Source organism: Lactuca serriola, chromosome 5 (assembly GCF_051521515.1).
Source record: "Lactuca serriola cultivar US96UC23 chromosome 5, Lser_US96UC23_V15, whole genome shotgun sequence".
Lineage (NCBI taxonomy): Eukaryota > Viridiplantae > Streptophyta > Magnoliopsida > Asterales > Asteraceae > Lactuca > Lactuca serriola.
In genome coordinates this window covers 29,549,967-29,569,240 of record NC_136412.1, presented here as the reverse complement: position 1 = coordinate 29,569,240, position 19,274 = coordinate 29,549,967, and the positions used below count along the sequence as shown (strand labels likewise).

General features: G+C 37.6%; 1 protein-coding gene across 1 annotated transcript; it reads right to left on the bottom strand.

Annotated features, from left to right (window-relative positions):
- Nucleotides 1–13,419: 13,419 nt before the first annotated feature.
- LOC145052271 (AtIII18x5-like protein) lies at nt 13,420–14,646 on the bottom strand. The gene has a single exon (XM_079000064.1). The coding sequence runs from the start codon at nt 14,528–14,530 to the stop codon at nt 13,577–13,579; it is 954 nt and encodes a 317-aa protein (XP_078856190.1). The 5' UTR covers nt 14,531–14,646; the 3' UTR covers nt 13,420–13,576.
- Nucleotides 14,647–19,274: the final 4,628 nt, after the last annotated feature.

Below are 19,274 nucleotides of genomic sequence, written 5' to 3'. Positions count from 1 at the left end.
ACCCAAATAGACCATGTCAATCGGGTCAAGTACATACCAAATATAGTTATGGACTTAGACACTAATCCAACAGTCTTTTCACTCTTCAATGTTACCCTGTTAAGTTGATCATTCATATTAGAATTATTGACACGAGTTCTTTTTAAACTATCACTAAAATTAGAAATAGTATATTATAAGTCCTCTAATTCATAATCAAAACGGGACGTAGAAATATTAAGATATTTGAAAATAGAATGTACCTTGTCAACCACCTTCTCACACTCCTTCACTTACTCCGAGACTATCTTCGTAGCAAAGCAGCTCTTCAAATCCTTTCCACCATCAGTTGTATATCCTCTTGGTTCCGAATAGCCGTTCTGAACCATCAAACACTTGCCTTCATAGCCTTGATTTTATGGATTCACCAAAAAACACCTGCCATGGGTGGGTTTCCTTACCTTATCGTCCTCAAAGTCTATAGTCCACACTTCGACTCAAACATCATCACTTTCCTCTTGCACTATAAACACTAGTTTCGCAGCCAATGAATTTTTCTTCCGAAGCTCTTATATCTTCTGAGCGTAATAGGCCTCATCTTTTTTCCTTTGCTTTCTTCTCATTCTGCTTTCGAAGCAATCATTCCTTTGGAAAATGATTCTTTCCATGACAATAATTACATTCATAGCCAGAATCACCCAACAACTTCTTTCCCTTCTTTTTTTCGTCATTCTGAGAGTTCTTATAACTCTCTTCTCTTGGCTTTTCAGAACTTGAATTACCCTGCTTGTAGTTGTTTTAGAAGCAAGACAAATTCTTCTTATAGAAATTCTTTGGATTAGATTCCATTAATGCTTTGGCCTCTTTTGAGAGTTCATCATCTGAAAAATCAACATTGGAATCAACTTCTTCTGATTTCTTAGCTTTCGCAACCAATCCTAAGGATCCAACACTAGAAACAAGCTTCACTTCCTTATTACCTTCATCTTCATGAGACCTCAGAATACCCACGAGTTTTGCTAATGTATAGCTTTTGAATTGTTCATGTTCCTTCACTGTTGAAACTATAGACTTTCATTTGGATCTGAGAGTATTCATGAGCGTGACCTTCTGTTCAATGACACGTTACTCAAGATTGTGTTTGAGCATTTTTCTTAGTAAATGATTAAAGCGATTGGACATTTAATCTAACTTCTCATCAAGTTTTTTGTAAAAACGATCCAAACTGCGATAATAGAGTCGTTTGCAAAGAATGTTCTAAATCAGCATCTCTTGAATATAACTCCTTCAGCCTATCCCAAATACCTTTTGTAGTATCGCATGCACTAACAAGACGAAAAGTGTCTGGAGGAAGATCAAATCGAATGATTCTCATTGCCTTTATATTACTCACCAACTTATCCTTCTCATCATGTGGAATGTTAGTGTGTTCAACAATAAGCTCATTGTAATCATTCAGAGTTTTGATTACTTTTCTAGTACCCGTATGCATGAAAGTTTCCTTCGTCATTGCTTGACATATCGTGGAACTATGTTCTTCGATTCCAAGAACATAATCTTAAAAGTGAAGAGCCCAGACCTCATAATCCTCTGGAAAAAGAATTGGAATCATTGTTGTGGATCCAATGCTACTTGAGAGATTGAATGAAAGAGAGTGAGGATTGTCCTTAGGCATAATATCAAGAGTTCACTTAAGCAAATATAGAACCAAATGTGTAAACCTTGAATCGAGTTCAAGGGTAATCTAGAGATCTAGATCTGGGATACACAATCGATTGAGACAGTTGAGACAACAAGAACATATCCGCGAAAAATGTAAAACCCTAACAAAAACCTTTACTCAACAAAAGAATAGCGAATTGATTACACTATCTCCCTCTCTGATACCAATTGTGAAAATAATAAAGATCGATAGATTCTATATTTAAGAGACGAATTATAATAAGAAGCAATGATAAAAAGCATGCCTAATGCTTGGATTAAAATAGCTCTAGAAGAGTTCTTGAAAATGGAACTTTTCTGTGAGAGCTTACAAAAGGAGTTAGGGTTAAGCGTAACCCTAATATGTTACATGCACATTATATATAGACTACATTACATAGCAGTTCCGAACCCGGACATGCCCACTTCGGAATAAACGAAACTATAAAAGCATACATTTGACACAACACATTATTAGACCTAACACAAAACACACTAAAAATGCTCCACATGAGTTAAAAAGCACCACACAAAGGCTAAAGGACGAAATTAGGGTTTGAGGATGTGGAGGCTGGTCTAAAATGTCCAAGAGGTGGGTTAATTTTGCTCAAATAGGGCACAAACCCAAAAAATTAGGGGTTGCCTTTGGCTAGCGTACGCCCAACGTAACCCATGTACACCCAGCATATGTGGTCGATGCCTATTGATCAAACATCAGCTAGTACGCCAAGTTTACTCTATAGTACGCCCCGCATACTAGCCAAAATGGACCAAAATTATCATGCTTTTAAATAAGAAGAGTTAAATATGAACATACCAAATTCAAGTGGTACGTTAAGGCATAATAAAAACGTAAGAGATACATGGTTTCTAAAGTGATGAACAAATTTTCGACTTATGTATTAGATAATTACAGCTTTATATTATTGTATTTATCAACTCCTTTGTTATAGGAGTGTATCTTGTATAATTTGTTGTTATCTTAAATTAAATACACAAACACGCACACGTTATTATGTGTGGTTCATAATAACCTTCTTATATGGTATCAACCTAATATCACTATTCTTTCTATCCTCCCTCCTTAACCCTAATTATTGTAGTTTTCTTCTTGGTACCACCAACGTCTACATCACAAGATGGAACTAATGGGTTTTACACAAAAGAACATCCTATGTGCACATGCAAAACCTAAAGCTTGGATCTAGGTTTGTCTATTGTACATGCAATTCATCCAAGACTTATAAACCCTAGATCTAGCATACATATTTCGAAATTATCATAAGAAATCAGATCTATATGATTACCTCTTCAACAACGGCTAGAATCTTCTTGTCTTGGAGCTTAGAGTCACAAATGTCACTCCTCTAATGGCTTACAAACACCACACAAGCAAGAGGATGATATCGGAGAGAAGGGAGAGGCATAATTTCGGCTCTGAAGACTCTTAGGTTTCAATTGGCCGAAAATTGGATGCCCTGGAATCTTATTTATACTAGTGCTGCTAGGGTTTCAGTCAAACCCCTAATGGACAACTTAGGCCTTAAGAAATCCAAGGAAGCTTCTGGAATAGGCCCCTTATGGCCAAAATTAGGATGGACACATCCCTAATTTCATCCATGCCTAGTCCATGAGGCTCCTCAGCCCAAGATTCAACTATCACACATTTTATAGTTTAAGTCCCCGATATTTAATTAATGTCTTTTAGCCACAGAATTAATTCTTAATTAATTCTTGTCTAATATTAATTAAACTAAATGATTTCTCCTATAATATATTATTCATATAATATATTAATAAACCATATTAACCTCTCTATTCATAAATAACTCTGTCAAGTTGCTTTGGTGAAGGCAACCTAAAAGGACCATGCACAACCGGGTCAAGTACTTACCAAATATAGTTATGGGCTTAGACACTAATCGAACAGTCTCCCACTTGGATAAGTCTAGTAACTATAAATGCAAATACAATCCGATTAGAAATCGTTGCTCTCAAAGACGCTGTCAAACTCTGATCTCATTAATAACCTGTCCTTTAGATAAGGGACCGAATAGTCCTCTGTTCTAGATATCGTGCGGACAATTATATGGAACATAGTCATACTTATTGTCCAACAGTTTGTTTCTCGATCTCTGATTCGTCTGACATAGAACATAATTGAACACATCAATTCAGTCTTGACCGGGCCGACACATAAGTCAAACCAAATCATCGAGGGGCCCTAATATCGCTTTTACCCTCCTAGGATAAAAGGAACAGATAAACTTTGACTTATATGCATTTACTATTCATTAATCAAATCATACACAACAATGCGTTTTATAACATCAAGTTACTAATGCATTTATGCATTATCAATGCACAACCAATTTGCAAACAATAAAACATATATCTAGGTTTTAAGACCATATGATATTATCGTCTTGCGATCACTCGAGATGACTTCCATGAAGTGATACCAACAAGCACGATTTTATTCCAATGCTCAAATCTTATTCATAAGCACTCATGAACGTTGTAGCAAACTTTTGCTATGTCTAATACATTTTATGCAAATCCACATACCAATTCATGATAGTCTTCTTTCATACCTACTTCCAACATATGAACGACTGTGGACCGTTTGAATAATTTAATTATTCAGGAAGTCAAAACATGCAAAATGAAACAATAGGTAAATAATCAACATAAGACAGTAACTTTACTTATAAATAATACTATTTATTTAATCATCAAATGTCAATTACATTTATCTATTACATGTTTCAAACTATCTAATCTAAACTAATATCGTCCTTTAGCCCAATGCTCCTAGTGTGCTGCAAGTGCTTAACCCTACTCAGTCCCTTCGTAAGCGGATCTACTGGGTTATCCTCCGACGATACCCTCTTCACTACGAGGAGTCCTTCTTCTACCCGATGTCGAATAAAGTGATATTTTCTGTCGATATGTCGAGATCTACCATGATCCTTGGTTCCTTGGTCAAGGCAACTCCTCCTTCATTATCACATAAAATTTCCGTAGGCTCCTGTATGGGTGGCACAACTCCAAGGTCTCCAATGAAGTTCTTCAACCATATTGCCTCCTTTAACGCTTCTCTCGCTGCAATATACTCTGATTCGCACGTTTAATCAACTACAGTCTCCTTCTTGAAACTTTTCCAAGTCAATGCTCCTCCATTAAGGGTAAAGACCCAATCCAACTGCGAACGGTAGTTGTCCCTGTCAGTCTGAAAACTTGTGGCATTGTCCCCTCGCACCTTTAAGTCATCACTCCCACCGAGGACTAGAAACCATTCCTTGGTCCTCCGAAGGTACTTAAGAATATTCTTGACTGCGTTCCAATGTGCTTTGCCAGGGTTCCCTTGATATCCGCTGACCATGCTCAAAGTGAAGGCCACATCAGGGCAAGTACAAGTCATAGCATATATAATCGAGCCAACTGCGTAAGCGTATGATATTCGGCTCATCTCTGCTATCTCAACTTCGGTACTCGGACTTTGAGTCTTACTCAACTTGGCATTACCTTGGATTGGTAACTCCCCTTTCTTGGAATTCCCCATACTAAAACGCTTTAGTACCTTGTCCAAGTAAGTATTCTGACTAAGTACTATTAGTCTTTTACTTATGTTTCTCACTATCCTTATTCCCAAAATATAGGCAGCTTCTCCGAGGTCCTTCATAGCAAAACATTTCCCAAGCCAGGACTTGACTTCCTGTAGGGTCGGGACGTCGATTCCTATGAGTAGTATGTCATCGACATACAATACGAGGAAGCTTACTATACTCCCACTGGCTTTGACATATACACATGATTCATCCTACCTTCACAGAAAACCAAACTCTTTGACGTTCTCATTGAAACAATGATTCCATCTGCGAGACACTTGTTTCAGTCCATAAATGGACTTCTCAAGCTTACACATTCTATTTGGATGCTTCGCATTGACAAAACCCTCTGGTTGATTCATGTAAACATCCTCAGCTAACTTTCCATTAAGGAAAGCAGTTTTGACATCCATCTGCCATATCTCATAGTCATGAAATGCAGCAATGGCGAACATCACCCTAATAGACTTTATCTTCGCAACTGGTGAGAAGGTCTCATCATAGTCAACTCCGGGAGTTTGAGTAAATACCTTTGCAACCAATCACGCCTTATAAGTGTGCAGATTCCCATCCATGTTGGTCTTCTTCTTAAAGATCCACTTGCACCCGACCGTCTTACGACCTGACACATCATCAACCAAGCTCCAAACTTGGTTATCATACATGGAATCGCTGTCCATCGCCTCTTTCCACATCGCAGACTCCGGGCCTGCCATGGCTTCCTTATAGCTGTTAGGTTTGTCCAAATTCACTAGTGTACTATCAATAATGAACGTATCCCCTTCTGTAGTAATATGAAAACCATAAAACCGGGGCTGATCCTTAACTCTTTCAGAACGTCTAAGAGGTAAGGACTCGTCAATCGGTTCAACCGGAGTTTCCTCCTTGGGTTGAGTGCCAGCGTTAGAGGTTCCTTCATCGCTCGACTCTTGAATCTCTTTAAGATCAATTTGCATCCCACTATCCCCTTGGCTTATGAGTTCTCGCTCTCGGAAAACCCCTCTCCTCACAAGGAAGACAACATTGTCACTTGGTCTATAGAAGAGATATCCAAAAGACTTATGCGGGTAGCCGATGAAAATACACCGCTCACTACGAGGTTCGAGCTAGTCGTGAGTCTCTCTTCTTACAAAAGCCTCGCAACCCTAAGCCTTGATATGTGCCAACGAGGGAGCCTTCCTTGTCCACATCTTGTGAGGTGTTTTGGAAACCTTCTTGGTAGGGACTAAGTTAAGGATATGGGTGACAGTCTCTAAGGCATACCCCCAAAATGAGATAGATAGCGAAGAACGACTCATTATGGAACGAACCATGTCTAACAAGGTTTGATTACGCCTCTCATCCACATCGTTCAACTGTGGTGTCCTAGGTGGCGTCAATTGCGAAACGATTTCACATTCCTTGAGGTAGTCGTGGAATTCAAGACTTAGGTACTCTCCACCTCGATCGGATCGAAGCATCTTGATTTTCCTGCCCAACTGATTCTCCACTTCTTGTTTAAACTCTTTGAACTTTTCAAAAGTTTTTGACTTCTGCTTGATTAAGTAGATATACCCATATCTGCTATAATCATTGGTGAAAGTCACATAGAAGCGGTTCACATCCTTTGTGGTGGATCTAAAGGGCCCCACACATATCGGTGTGTATGAGATCTAATAAACCCTCACCCCTTTCACAAGTTCCAGTGAAGGGTAACTTGGTCATCTTTCCAAGTAAACAAGACTCGCACACGTCATCGTCCCTAAGGTCGAATGACTCCAACACTCCATCCTTTTGGAGTTTGGCTATACGTTTCTTGTTAACATATCCAAGACGACAATACCATAAGCATGCTTTATCCTGACTATTGGAAGAATCGATACACAATAAATCATTTCCTAAATCTTCTACAATCATCATAGTTTCATATATTCCATTACAAGGCAATGCTTCAAAGTAGAAAACATCATTAAGATAAGCATAAATAGAACCCTTTTCATTATCAAATGAATATCTAAATCCTTGTCTATATAAACCATGAAAAGAAATGATGTTTCTTGCCATATCTGGCGAATAGCAACAATTATTTGAATCTAATCCTAATCCATTACTAAGCACTAAAGAATAAACTCCAATCTTGGTGACAGGCGACTATCTTCTGTTCCCCATGATCAAGTTTATCTTCAAGTGGTACATTACGGCATAATAAAAATGTAAGAGATACATGATTTCTAAAGTGATGAACAAATTTTCGACTTATGTATTAGATAATTACGACTTTATATTATTGTATTTATCAACTCATTTGTTATAGGAGTGTATCTTAAATTAAATACACAAACACGCACACGTTATTATGTGTGGTTCATAATAACCTTCTTATATGGTATCAACCTAATATCACTATTCTTTCTGTCCTCCCTCCTTAACCCTAATTATTGTAGTCTTCTTCTTGGTACCTCCAATATCCACATCACAAGATACCACTGATGGGTTTTACACAAAAGAACATCCTATGTGTGCATGCAAACCCTAAAGCGTGGATCTAGGTTTCTTTATTGTACATGCAATTCATCCAAGACTTATAAACCCTAGATCTAGGATACATATTTTGACATCATCACAAGAAATCAAATCTAGATGATTACCTCTTCAACAATGGCTTGAATCTTCTTGTCTTGTAGCTTAGAGTCATAGATGTCACTCCTCTAATGGCTTACAAACACCAAACAAGCAAGAGGATGATATTGGAGAGAGGGGAGAGGCATAATTTAGGATATGAAGACTCTTAGGTTCAAGTGGCCGGAAATTGGATGCCCTGAGGTGTTATTATTGGATTAGATGTCTAAGCCCATAACTATTATTGGTATGTACTTGACCTGATAGTAACATGGTCCATTTGGGTTGCATATCATCAGGACAATTTGTTAGGATGGACTCTTGAGAGAAGGTTATATATGATTTATTAATATATTATAAGTACTAATATATTAATATGAAATCATATGGTTTTAATTAGTATTGATCAAGAATTAATTTAGAATTGATTTAGTCATCAAAAAGAGACTAATTAAATATATGGGGACTAATTATGTTAATTAGTTATATTTATATGTGTTGGGCTTATGATCCATGTTGGACCAAGTTTATGTATTGATACATAAAGAGTTGGGCCACATGAACCATGGATCATAAAACCCATGGGTATGGGTTTGGGTTTTACCTGTGACTCTTAGAATTCAAAACATATAAATACATATATGATGACCTAAAAACGGCTAACACTAGTGTGTGGGTGCATGTTCTTGGAGTTCATGAAGGTTTTAGAGTTCATGGAGATTCTTTCTCAAGTTCTGCCTTTCTCTTTGATGTGTTGTGATTCCACTTGAGGCTTCCACACTATTGGTGCTAAGCTCTTAAGTCCAAATGCATCAAGGCTTCCAGCCATATGAAAAGGTATGTTACACTAACTAGTATCTTGTGTAGTTTACATCTTTGTATGCTAGTTATAGGTTTAATACCTTGGAAACACCTTTGCATGTATAATTAGTGAAAACATAGATCCAAGGTATTTATGTAACGCCACGATTTCAGGTATGGTTTTAAATAAGATTTATTGGGTTAAGCCCTACTCGACGAGTTGGTTGCCCTACTCGTCGAGTAGCAGTGGGATGGGATCGTGTGTTAAGTGACCTACTCGACGAGTCCATATTGGGAGTCGGCGAGCAGGAGCGGGCAGATGAAAACCTAAACCTCGGGGTTTTGCACCCTATTTAAAGGAACCTCAGCCTCCTTTGGGCCTTTTTACAGTTCTAGAGAGCTCTTGTGAAACCCTAATACGTGTGTGTGTGTGTGCCCCTTTATGTGTTAAAGCTTGAAAAGAGGATCTTTGGAGGGAGAAGGCTTGGAGGAGAAGGAGATTAGAGCAAGTAGAGTGTGGGAATCAACACTTATCTCAGTTATCATCTTCCAGAGGTACCCAAATCGCCATTTCCTTGTAGATCCCTTTTATTGGTTAAGTTCTAGGGTTTTCATGGAATATTAAGTTGATAAGATGAGCTATGGGCTAGATCTGAAGCTGTAACTTCAGATGTGGACCCTCCTTGGATTCTAGAAGCATAAAGTGGCAGTCTTGATCATGATTGAGTACCCTCTTGAGCATGAAGCTCCATGAAGAACTTAAAATAGGCATTTAGAGCCTTTATAACCATGCATGCACGTAAAGTTTGCAACTTTACGTGAAAAGCATGCCCTAGAAGCTTGTATCTGTGATTTGGAGCCGCTGCATGGCTCAAAACAAGTCTGTATGGAAAAAGGACTAAATGGACTCGGCGAGTCGCAAGGTTGACTCGGAGATTCATATGAAGATGGTCGTGAACTCGACGAGTTGGATGAGCAACTCGGCGAGTCCGATGAAGATTGCCATAGTCTCGACGAGTTGTATGAACAAACCGGCGATTCGGGTGAGTTTTCCCCAAGTTATGAATGCGTGTGTATCCGTCGTGTTGCTAGAAGGAAACTCGACGGGTGGCCTTAGGGTTTCGATCGAAAAATCGTAAGAAATCGGCGAGTCACCTCGGTGACTCGGCGAGTGGGAAAGAGTTTCAAGGAACTCGGCGAGTAGCCTAGGGTACTCGGCGAGTTAAGGTCAACATGGACTGTTGACCTTGACTAAGGACTTTGAGTTTGATCAGGAGTAAAATAGTCATTTTACCCTCAGTTCAGTTATCGGTATCTGATTTAGTGTTTATGGGAATTGTATTCGGAGAGTTCCGGAGCGGCAGACATCCAGTTTTGGATTTAGCATCTCAGCAGCCAGAGTTACGAGGTGAGTTTCCTTCCAGTAGTAACGGGTATATGGCCACAATGTCGGCCTGTTTAGATAGTAGTTTCGGACTTCGGTCCGATACCGGGAGGGTCCCGAGAAGTAGATATGTATGCTTGATCTCTTCATGATTCATGCCTGTTATGTTTGGTTATGTTATGTGCTATATGTTCCAGACTTCGGTCTGATGTTAGGCGGGGCCCGATACAGTATATGTTTTAAGATATATGATTATTCTATGTTAGATAGTTTCGGACTTCGGTCTGATGTCGGGCGGGGCCTGATGCAGTGGGCGGGACCCAAGTTATTCTGGACTTTAGTTCGATGTCGGGTGGGGCCAGATGTAGTGGGCGAGGCCCAAGTTAGTTCCGGAATTCAGTCTGATGACGGGCGGGGCCCAGTATTTGCTTATATGTCATTGTATGGTATGTGGTAGTTTGGGGGAGCTCACAAATCTTCGTACTTACAGTTTCAGTTTTTGGTTTCAGGTACTTCCGCTAGTAAGGGGAAGAGTTCGGGATGATAGCATTGCACACACCAAAGCTTTAGCTTTTTATCCTCGGAGGTTTCATCGGAAACTATGATATGTTTTGATACAGTTATTATGTTACATTTGTTATGACCTTTTGGGATACTTGTTCCACAGTTTTGTTGATATGTTATCGATGATGTGATTTTTAGTATTATTAAAACAAAAAAAAAATTAGGTCATATTTTAGGGAGATTACAATTTAGGGTTGCATGAACACCTTAGGAGTGTTAGAATGCTCAAAACCCAACACTTATTTATACTGGTGCTACTAAGGTTTCAGTTAAAACCCTAATGGACAACTTAGGCCTTAAGCAATCCAAGGAAGCTTCTGGAATATGCCCCTTATGGACAAAATTAGGATGGAGACATCCCTAATTTCATCCATGCCTAGTCCATGAGGCTCCTCAACCCAATATTCAACTATCACACATTTGACAGTTTAAGTCCCCGATATTTAATTAATGTCTTTTAGCCACAAAATTAATTCTTGTCTAATATTAATTAAACTATATAATTTCTCCTATAATATATTATTCATATAATATATTAATAAACCATATTAACCTCTCTATTCATAAATCACCCTGTCAAGTTGCTTTGGTGAAGGCAACCCAAAAGGACCATGCACAACCGGGTCAAGTACTTACCAAATATATTTACGGGCTTAGACACTAATCCAACAGGAACCTTCTCCATGAACACGCTTCTTCACATGATTCCAATCAAGTTGTGTTCCACAAATTATCTCTTGTGAAACAATCAAATTCCTCCTCTTCTTTCCTGTCAAGAACTAATGTCTCACATCACAAGAGACTCTGTTGCCCCTCTAACTACCATTCTCGTTGATGATAAGCATGCTCCAAACCCTGCTTATACTTCATGGCATGAACTTGATCAAAAAGTTGTGATTCTTCTCGACTCTTCTCTCACAGAGGAGGCAGCGGCTGGAATTCTTGGTCTCACAACATCTTGTGACATCTGGACTGCTCTCGGAAAAGCCTACAACAATTCTACTGTTGGAAGAATCCATTCTCTAAGGGATTCTCTTCGAAAAATGTCAAAAGGTACTTCCTCTGTCTCTGAATATGGTAGGAAGTTCAAGAGTGTGTGTGATCAACTTACTGCCATAGGACAGCCAGTTGATGAAATGGATAAACTTCATTGGTTCCTTTGTGGGTTAGGTGCTTTTTTTGAAAAAATTTCCACAGCTATTCGCACAACCAAACATGCACCGGTTTTTCGTGATCTACTCTCTCAGGCGGATAGTCATTAGATTTTTATTCAGTCCATACATGACAGCACCACCCCTCCTGCTGCTTTTGTCTATCAACAGTCTCGTTCTACTACCTCTCGAGGCCATCAGCAATCCTACTCAAGAGGAGGAGGTTTTCGTGGTTCTTATAATGGTGGTAGGGGTCGTGGGGGGTAGGCGTCCCCCACATTGTCAACTATGTCGTACCAATGATCATTATGCATCCTCATGTCCTAACCTACATACGTATGCTTCAAATGCGTCAAACTCGGATGATAATCTTGCACAGGCCTTTCACTCCAAATGTTATGTCACTCAAGGAAACCCAGACTGGTATGTTGACCTCGGTGCCACAACTCATATGACACCTTCATCAGAAAATGTTTCTTCTTCAACTCCTTATTCGAGTACTAGGCATATCACTGTTGGTAATGGTGCTAAAATCCTTATTGCTCATATGGGCCGTTCTATTCTTTCTAATAAACTTGAATTATGTGATGTATTGGTTATTCCTAAGCTCACTAAAAATCTCTTGTTTATTAGCAAACTCACCATGGATCATCTGGTTGATGTTCTCTTCTCGCAACCATTTTCTCATATTCAAGACAGGGAAAGCAAGCAAGTGATAGCTCAAGGAATATGTGAAGAGGGACTCTATGTGCTTCGTGATCATCCAACCGCTTTGGTTGCAGTTTCTAGTGTTTCTAAGAAGGCATCTTTTGAATTATGGCATAATTGCCTTGGACATGTTTTATTTGATGTTATTTCTAATTTGAATAAATTAGGTGCTTTACATGTTATTTTAGTTTTACCTAAACCAAACATTTGCAAACCTTGTCAGCTTTTTAAGGGACACTCATTACCATTTGAATTAAATTCTAAACGTTCTCTATTTCCTTTAGATTTAATTCATTATGACTTGTGGGGACCAGTACTTGTTTACTTAAATGGCTATCTATATTATGTAGTTTTTGTTGATGATTACTCACGTTTCACATGGTTTTACCCATTAAAAACCAAATCAGGTTTCTACTCGGTATTAACAGCCTTTATCAAACTTGTGCAAACTCAATTTAATTTCTAAAAAATCAAAGTTTTTCAAAATGATTGTGGCCCTGAATTTGTTATATGGATCATTGTGCATCAACAGGAAAAACGTAAGAGTTAGGGGATGTAGTTTGGATAGTATGGTTAACCCTAATATTTTGGAAATAACTAACTATTTGTAGGGGATTTGTTTGAAGATGACACATGTGGGAACCCATCGAAAATCTGGATGCCTACTTTTCTTGAATAAGTTTTTCCATCTGTATTTGGTTTTTGTACAGAACCTACCACCAAATTGCTTGTTTTTCAATTATTTTTAGTTTTTCGTATTGTTTCGTTTTTTTTTTTTTTGCCCACGGCACCAAGAAGAGTCCTGAAGTAATTGTAACATATCGAGCTCATGTGGGATAAACTAATTTGCTCGACAAGCACACCCTTCCAGACAAGGGAGATATTAATAATACAATATAACAAACATTAAAATAAATGTTAGTAACGTAATTAAGGATCAAATAAGGAACATTAGAACATGTACAAATGATATGGATTAATTGTCTTTTAATCTACACCCTTTATCTTCATTGGATTTTTTTTTAAAAGCAAAAAACTAGGCTTATCGACGAAGTATAACTAACACAACTTCAGCTAATTTAGCGGCCCAAAGACAGCGCTGCTTTAACGTCTAACCGCCATGCATAACCACCGTGCTGCAACCGCCACACGTCGCACGGCGCCGTGAGGTTCGAAGAAGACGAAGTTTTTTCAGTACCCCACGTGACCTTCACCTTGCACGTGAACGACGGAAGAGACACCGGCATCGGTACCCGATTATATTTCTTCACCACCACCACCGTCTCGTCTCCAACACCACCGGCCGTCATCTCACTATACGCCTTATTCGTCCACACCACCATGTCACGGCTGCTCGTGATGAATGACGGACACGCGTCCGTCTCCATGCTCATCACCCTCGCTTCGTCTGTAAATCCTATTCCGTCACCGTTCAGCCACTTCTCTGTCACGCTTTCCATCGTCACGAAGGAAACAACCTGCGATCGTAGTGGTAGAGGTGACGCCATCGCAACAGAATGATCGGTAACAGGAACCAAGTGGCTCTCCGTTCCTCGCACGTGACCATCAAAATAGATCGGTGCAAGTTTGTTACGGTTTACTACTAAGGGGGACGGAGATATGACCAGATCTTGATTTTCAGTTGATGAACTCCTGGCCGGTGACTTCTCCTTCCGATCCGGCGTCTCCGGCATCAAGGACAGCGTCACCACCGCGTCTCCACCACCAGAAACTACTGAAGGCAAAGACGCTGAAGCCTTTCGTTTCTTCGAAACAGTACTTGTATCCTTCTTCGCTTTGTTGCCGTTAACCCTAACGTACTTTCGCTTACGTCGTCGAGTTCCTCCATAGCCATCGGTGTCCTCCATCGTGGAGCAACTAGAACCAGATCCAGCAGCTAGAGGCTTCGGTGCGATGGGCCTGAACTTGAGCATTATTTTCTCCACCTTCGACATACCATAACTCATGCTCATCCGACCACCACCTCCACTGCTGGAGCATCTTGCTATACAACAACCACCTCTACCGTCCATTTAATGCACCGTGCCCCACCTCCTCCTCTCTGTCTGTCTCTGCCAAGTTTTTGTATGCTTTGGCAATGCACATAAAGATCAGACGATGGGAATGGTACACATATAAAGGAGTCACAAAGATTTTCTGTTATTCTTTTTAACTTAAAAAAGGAAAAAACATACCTATATCATTTTATAATATCCAAGTCAAATATTCAATCATTAAGTGAATATCTATTTCAGGTAAGATTGCATATAAAATATACAGTCAGTAAATCAGTGTTTTAAGAATCATTTAAATGATTTGTGCTAATCAAATATTGATGAGTAATTTATATAATTTTATTATTTTTATAAAAGTTTATCTAAAAGTAGTGAATATTTTTTTTAATATTTTTTCTGAAGATTTCATATTATTATTTTATTTTGTTCTTTACATAAATTTGTTATTCTTTTAACCATACGATTGAACTCCAGAAGTCAATAAAACTTATTTTAAAACATCACTTATTACAAAATTTAATTTAACATTTATTAAAAGATTAAAAACAATTATTTTTGTCATTGAAATGTTTAATTATTGGCTTCATATAATATAATATATATTATGTTATAATGCTCCAAGTATCATTATTGTTAAGTTTAATGTAAACTATATATTTTATTTCATTCATTCTTTCATTTTTTAGAAATTGAATTTAAAATAATAATAATAATAATAAAATAAAATAAATCTTGTTAACTTCCATAAATACGGGCTTTAATAATGAACCCACAAAAGATGTTCGTTTTTTAAAGAATTTATCATTATGATATATCTAATTTAACGTATACCTAACTCACTACTAGAAACCTGACTTTCAGCAACGAAATTAGCAACGGATTCTATCCGCAGGTAATCAGTGACGACTTACTGAGGGATTAGTGACGGAACGCGCAAATATTTCAACCAAAACCCTTACAGAATTTTAGAGAGGTATTACCGAGCAATCAAAGACGGATTGGTAAGAATTTATCGACAAAAGCCTTCCCTCGATAATCCGTCGCAAAATTAAAACCTCTTAGCGAGGGAACAGCGACCGATTCCTAAAAATTACACGACCTTTTTTTTTATCCCCTCGCCAATCGGTCGCAGAAAATCGAAGACTCCTTTTTTTATTCCCCGCTTTTCTTTCTATTTTCGTTCCATCGTTTTATTTTCATTCCACGCTTTTATTTTCCTTCCCTATGATTTCTTCCAAAACTCTACACAATTTTCTCCCAAAGCCCTAATCAAACCCCCGTCGACTCGAATCCCTCCTCCGCCCGGAAAATCAGCTCCACCACCGTCCACTTGCATCGCCTCTCTTTGATGTATAGGAAAAGCTTAGAAATCACGTCCTCGTTGGCTTTCATGTCGTCCGTCTACCTTCATTGTTGACTCGCCATTTCCATGCCAACGCCATTCGATCAGTTGGATATCCTCTATCGTAAACTCGCGCAAACCTAAAGTAGTCTTCATCAGCTTCTATACTGGTTTCTAGTAGTGTGTAAGTTTTATTTCCATATACCCCTCTTTCATTTTTAGCACAAATCACAACTCGTTTTTCTAAGTTCTACATTCCTGAACTCCTTAATTTTGGTTTTTCTAGGGTTTTCTCGTTGTCTACACACGATTTGTTTTTTCTATTAGAGTTTAAAGCCCTCAGTCTCTCTGGATGAATTTCTATGATTTTTTTAGTGTTTAGTCAATAAGAATTTTCATATTGATTATCATCTTAACCCTAATTTCTACCTCCTGATGATTGTAATATTTTGGATTATAAAAATTATCATATGGATTCTGTTTTAGATATAAAGTGATATGAATTTTGTATTGGGTGTAGGCATTTAAAAAGGGGCTTAATTTCAAAACGACAGTAATCATGATTTCCATAATGTCTAGACCCACAGTCCATAGAGATAAATTAACCTTTGAGCATCTCAGTATATGAATAATATGATAATACCTACTGTGACAAGTAGCAATTTGGTTCCTTGTTTCAGGATCCACTTATAAGTGCAGTTATGGACTAAGCATTCATGTAGTGGACAATGGGAGGAAGTGTATTCCAAGGAAAGGTATCAAATATTTAAGTATTTTAAGAAATCATTATTAGATAAGCTATATATTGATGTTCTAAACATTCATAGTATATGCCTCTTTGGTATTTTCTTATAAATTGTTGTAATCTTAATTTATAATACAATTTGCTTGGTTAGTGGTACACTATGATATGAGTAGTCTCTTGATTTCCATGAATAGTTTCAGTTGAAGAGTGTTTGCATGCTTCTTGGGGACAATGAAAATGGCTTTTGATCAAACTGTCTGGGACATGTAAGTTCAATTTCTAATCCAGTAGATTGTAATTAATTTTTTATGCCCTCATGATGTTTGATCTTATAATTGATTCCATACAGTAAAAGAGGAGTTAACAAGAAAGTTCTTAAAGTTCATTCAATGGAACATAAGGTAACTTTCTTTCTTTCTTTCCCTTTTTCATTTATATTTTTTTGAATCATTTACCTCACATTATTAACATTTTAATCTTTGTTTTCATTGGTTCTTGATGCTACTAGCAATAAGACTTGGGGACCTCATGGATCTCTTCTTGCTGATATTGTACTCACTCCAAGAAACTAGTACAACACTTCTTTGTTTCGTTAAATAATGAAAAATTAAATTCAGATTTGGCAAATTCAGATGCACTTCAAATGGCAGGGATTGCTGATCCTGATGGTAATTATCAAATATACTATGCTTTGTTAATGTATTCTTTTTCTTCTAATTCTTAAACTCTTATATACCCTTTCTTTTCAACTTATCGTACCATTGGTGTAATTACAAAGGTCAACATTTTCTTCTTCTTCTTCTTCTTCTTCTTCTTCTTCTTTTTCTTCTTCTTCTTCTTTTTCTCCTTCTTTTCTTTTGTGAACTTTGTATTGTTTCATTGTAAGGCATATCATAAGCAGCAGTTGTTTGTCTCTGTAACTACAGTGGGATATCATGGACAGAGGCACTGATGCCTGCAATCTTTTGCTTGGCAAAACAATTCCTCTTAAACTTAGTTATGTTGGTGTTGTCAATCGCTGTCAAGATGTAACTCTTAAGCTTGTGGATTTCGTGTTTTGAAACCTAATTAAGTTTGATTTGAAAATAATCTTCTAACATCATTTCTATTTTCACAGGATATTAAGCTTAATCGTGGAATACATGATACACTTGCATCTGAATAGGCTTTCTTCCAAAGTCATCTAGTAGGACCCAATTGGTTATGCTACAGAAATAAATCAAAGTATGTTGCTATCTTGTTGCATTTAATTTTAAGCCAATGGTGTGATTAAAGTGGCAACTCATTTCCAATCGCATATGTCCTTATTCCTGATTCAGAGATGCCAAGGAAGGGTTAACTGAACAAGGAGATGAAGGTGCAGCAGGAGGTATTTATTGGGTTTTTTGATGTCAAATTTTGTATCCATCTTATTATGTCTTTTGCATAGACAAGAGATCGAGACACCTCCTTTGAACCCTAAAAAAGGATTTACATATTTGGGATTTTGCTTTTTGTAATATTTTTTTGGTTAATTTTAGCCCACTATCTTATCTCTCGAGTTTTGGGATAAAAAGGGTAATATGGTAATTTGGCAATGCAGGAGATACGCCAATTCCTTGCATTTACTTGTGGTGAACCTTGTGTTCTGAGAAATGCCAACACAGAAGCTAAAAGGGGAAGAAAGTTCTACACTTGTCACATATAGGGTTGCAAGTCCTTTATGTGTAGACATTGTCCGAGTTTCAATATATTGATTATAGGGGAGGGACCACAGGAAGAAGTCACTAAGTCTTGTGGCTCAAGAAAAATTACAGGAAGTTAAGGAGAAGGCCGATGCCAACTAGAACAAGTAAGTTCCTTACTTAATTTATTTTCTCTTAAGTAGTGTTTGGCATGCATGAATCATAAATGGAATGGAATAGTTCATTCCATAGGAATGAAAAAATGTTGTTTTTTTACCAAAGATGGAATGAGATTCCTTCCATTTTGTTACTTTTCAGGAATTCCTGAAAATGGGCTTTTTTTTCTCCATTACATCATATAGAATGGAATAAAAATTTGCAATATAAACAAATTTATGTATGTAATTTTTAAAAACCCAAATATTTTTTTATAAAAAAATCATTATAATTAAACATCTTGTTGGGTGGTATTTGTAAATCAATAATTTTCATGGATAAAAACTTTAAATATATGTGCACAATTTTAATTGATATCAACTTTCAAAGTTCTTGGGTGGTACCTGCAGTAGTGTTGGGTGGTATTTGGCAAAATCTAGAAACCATGAAGGTTAGTTCTATAATTTCCTTCTTAATTAAAAGGATTGCCTCCTTTTTAATAAATGGTAAAAATGTTGTTAATATTGCATCTTTTTTAATAAATGCTAAAGAAGGGCAGTTCAAAGAATCAAATGTCAGGAGAGAACACAATTTCCGAAGACCAGTATGCAAACATAGTATTATCTTTCACCAACATGTATGACCATTTACTTTTTGGTAGGAATGGGAATTCAATTCCATTCTGGTCCAACACTTGCTTTCAAATGCTTCCAACAAAGTCTCCTTTCATTGCAGGAATAAGTAAGTGGCACTTGGTTCGCCTAATTCAATGAGATTTAACAGGAATCGGAATCCAATTCCATTTCAATCCTTCTTTCGGATGCAAGATATGAAACAATAGAAAAGATGTATTCG

Coding starts and splice junctions, on each gene's coding strand:
- LOC145052271 (XM_079000064.1), bottom strand. CDS start 14,530: ATGGACGGTAGAGGTGGTTGTTGTATAGCAAGATGCTCCAGCAGTGGA.